At 37.7% G+C, this 4,011-nt stretch overlaps 1 protein-coding gene across 1 annotated transcript in view; it reads right to left on the bottom strand.

Moving 5' to 3' along the window:
- LOC107730518 (sarcoplasmic/endoplasmic reticulum calcium ATPase 2) overlaps window positions 1-4,011 on the bottom strand; it is a 38,630-nt gene that overhangs the window by 13,164 nt on the left and 21,455 nt on the right. Inside the window, 2 exon segments of the mRNA XM_074560142.1 lie at window positions 388-521; window positions 2,179-2,264. Of these exon segments, the coding sequence (XP_074416243.1) occupies window positions 388-521; window positions 2,179-2,264 (220 nt within the window).

Genomic DNA, 4,011 nt, shown 5'->3' with positions numbered 1-4,011 from the left:
TGATGCTGAAAATTCAGCTTTGCCATCACAAGAATAAATTACATTTTAAAATATATTCAAATAGACAATATCTATTTTAACTGTAATAGTATTTCACAATATTACTTATTTTGCTGTATTTTTTATCAAATAAATGCAGTCTAGGTGAGCATAAGAGACTTGTTTTAAAATCATGAAAAAATTGGAAAGACCCCAAAATTCTGAACGATAGAGTATGTATTAGATATACAACACACTGATGTACAATACATTGTATACAAATAATAACAAACATATTTTTTTTGACAGGAAAATACAAAGTCAAAATTGTATATATGTGCCATGTGTGCTATTCTCCACATTCAGCAGTGATTTTCTATCATTACAGGGTTTTAAAAAATCACATACCTGTTGAGGGCATTGCACATCTCTATAGTGACCAGCACAGACAGCGCCATAGTCATGGGGTATGGAGACTCGAACACTGAGCACTGCACTCCTGCAAACTCAGCATGACCTTCACTGCACTGCAGATAGTGAGACTATAGAAGAAACAACAGAGAAAAATGATATATTTACTATAATACAGCATCAACAAAAATTAAAACCTTCTGGTTTCAGACAAAACAAGACTCAAAACTGTACTCTTTGACACTGCAGTAAATGATTTTGTTTTGGTGAACTTATTTTTTATTACCAGCTGGTAGAAAGTGAGCTTTGGTCCATCATGAGCTGCCATGAACCACCAGGCAGCAGCTCCAACTGTTGCTGCCCCTACATAACCTACAAAACAAAGAGATGGCAATGCAACTTAACAAATCAACATATTCAGAGTGAGTTCATTGGTTCTTTAAATTTAATTCATGGTCTGAAAGAGAGTGTAAGAAAGTTCAGCCTGTTGACTGTTCTCTAGTGTTTACTTCGGCTGGGTTGACAATACTGGTTAATCAATTAGAATTGACCTTCATTTTAATGAACCAATACTGATTCTGAAATTCCAACATCAGTCTTTTAGTCTATGCTGTTTTCTGTTGACGCATGAACAACAATTTCACTTTTACTTTTAGACTGCATCTCCCATATTGATACTCTTTAATGTGGTGTGACAGATATACACTATATTACATATCTATTATATGATTACTTAAAGGGTTAGTTCACCCAAAAATTTAAGTTCTGGAATTAATTACTCGCCTTCATGTCGTTCCTAAAGACCTTCATTCATCTTCAGAAGAATATTTTTGACAAAATTTGAGAGCTTTCTGACCCTCCATAGACAGCAACGCAACCATGTGTGACATCAGTGACATCAGTGGTTTGCATGCGTGTTGTGCTGCTGACGCAGGAGCCGGCATTCTGACGTAGGCGCTGCGCCCGCTGCGCCTTGTTTACAAGCAGAGTCTTCATGTCTGCAGATTTCGACAGAGAGAATGACTTGCAATTTTTTGCTAAGCCTTACTTATTTGAACCAGAATATACAGACGATGAACTAAGAGAGATGGATGTCTTATGTCAGAACGCCGGCTCCTGCGTCAGCAGCATCACATGCATGCTTCGTGGTGCTCTCATGAACATGCATAGAAGACACTAAGAGAAGAAATTGTTGAATAAAGTCGTTATTTTTGTTTTCTTTGCACACAAAAAGTATTCTTGTAGCTTCATAAAATTATTGTTGAACCACTGATGTCACATGGACTATTTTATTGATGTTCTTTCTACCTTTCTGGGCCCTGGATGTGTCAGTTCCATGCTGTCTATACAGGGTCAGAAAGCTCTCGAAATTCATCAAAATATCTTAATTTGTGTTCTGAAGATGAACAAAGGTTTTATGGGTTTGGAACAACATGAGGGTGAGTAATTACATTTACATTTACATTTAATCATTTAGCAGACACTTTTATCCAAAGCGACTTACAAATGAGGAGAACAATAGAAGCAATCAGACGAACAAGAAAGCAACAGTATACAACTGCTGTGACAAGTTTCAGTTAGTCTAGCACAGTACACATAGCTAGGGTTTTTTTAATAGAATGGAATAGAATAGAACAGAATAGAATAAATTAGGTAAGTGCTAGTTTTACTATAATACAGCATCAACAAAAATTAAAACCTTCTGGTTTCAGACAAAACAAGACTCAAAACTGTACTCTTTGACACTGCAGTAAATGATTTTGTTTTGGTGAACTTATTTTTTATTACCAGCTGGTAGAAAGTGAGCTTTGGTCCATCATGAGCTGCCATGAACCACCAGGCAGCAGCTCCAACTGTTGCTGCCCCTACATAACCTACAAAACAAAGAGATGGCAATGCAACTTAACAAATCAACATATTCAGAGTGAGTTCATTGGTTCTTTAAATTTAATTCATGGTCTGAAAGAGAGTGTAAGAAAGTTCAGCCTGTTGACTGTTCTCTAGTGTTTACTTCGGCTGGGTTGACAATACTGGTTAATCAATTAGAATTGACCTTCATTTTAATGAACCAATACTGATTCTGAAATTCCAACATCAGTCTTTTAGTCTATGCTGTTTTCTGTTGACGCATGAACAACAATTTCACTTTTACTTTTAGACTGCATCTCCCATATTGATACTCTTTAATGTGGTGTGACAGATATACACTATATTACATATCTATTATATGATTACTTAAAGGGTTAGTTCACCCAAAAATTTAAGTTCTGGAATTAATTACTCGCCTTCATGTCGTTCCTAAAGACCTTCATTCATCTTCAGAAGAATATTTTTGACAAAATTTGAGAGCTTTCTGACCCTCCATAGACAGCAACGCAACCATGTGAAGTCCATGTGACATCAGTGGTTTGCATGCGTGTTGTGCTGCTGACGCAGGAGCCGGCATTCTGACGTAGAACCCAGATGCGCTGCGCCTTGTTTACAAGCAGAGTCTTCATGTCTGCAGATTTCGACAGAGAGAATGACTTGCAATTTTTTGCTAAGCCTTACTTATTTGAACCAGAATATACAGACGATGAACTAAGAGAGATGGATGTCTTATGTCAGAACGCCGGCTCCTGCGTCAGCAGCATCACATGCATGCTTCGTGGTGCTCTCATGAACATGCACAGAAGACACTAAGAGAAGAAATTGTTGAATAAAGTCGTTATTTTTGTTTTCTTTGCACACAAAAAGTATTCTTGTAGCTTCATAAAATTATTGTTGAACCACTGATGTCACATGGACTATTTTATTGATGTTCTTTCTACCTTTCTGGGCCCTGGATGTGTCAGTTCCATGCTGTCTATACAGGGTCAGAAAGCTCTCGAAATTCATCAAAATATCTTAATTTGTGTTCTGAAGATGAACAAAGGTTTTATGGGTTTGGAACAACATGAGGGTGAGTAATTACATTTACATTTACATTTAATCATTTAGCAGACACTTTTATCCAAAGCGACTTACAAATGAGGAGAACAATAGAAGCAATCAGACGAACAAGAAAGCAACAGTATACAACTGCTGTGACAAGTTTCAGTTAGTCTAGCACAGTACACATAGCTAGGGTTTTTTTAATAGAATGGAATAGAATAGAACAGAATAGAATAGAATAGGTAAGTGCTAGTATTAGTTCGTCAGGTGCTGGCGAAAAAGATGTCTTTAGACCTTTTTTGAAACATGTGGAAATTTTTTGAGATAAGGAGGTCATTCCACCAGCTGGGCACAGTCCAGGAAAAGGTCCGTGATAGTGATTTTGTGCCTCTTTGAGATGGCACCACAAGGCGCATAAGTTTGAACTAGCAAGTTTAGGTATATTGGTGCAGCGTCAGTTGTTGTCTTGTAGGCAAGCATCAGTACCTTGAATTTGATGCGAGCGGCTACTGGTAGCCAGTGTAACCTGATGAAGAGAGGTGTAACGTGAGCTTTTTTCGGCTCGTTAAAGACCACTCTCGCTGCTGCATTCTGGATCAGTTGCAGAGGCTTGATAGTACATGCGGGGAGGCCCGCCAAGTAGGGGTGTGCCATATCATACCGTCCACGATAATACCGGTATAAATTTTTACATGATAAAAAAGTGTC

This window comes from Sinocyclocheilus rhinocerous, unplaced genomic scaffold, assembly GCF_001515625.1.
Source record: "Sinocyclocheilus rhinocerous isolate Xijiao unplaced genomic scaffold, SAMN03320098_v1.1 scaffold1570, whole genome shotgun sequence".
Taxonomy (NCBI): domain Eukaryota; kingdom Metazoa; phylum Chordata; class Actinopteri; order Cypriniformes; family Cyprinidae; genus Sinocyclocheilus; species Sinocyclocheilus rhinocerous.
This window is presented reverse-complemented; position numbering and strand designations above follow the sequence as displayed.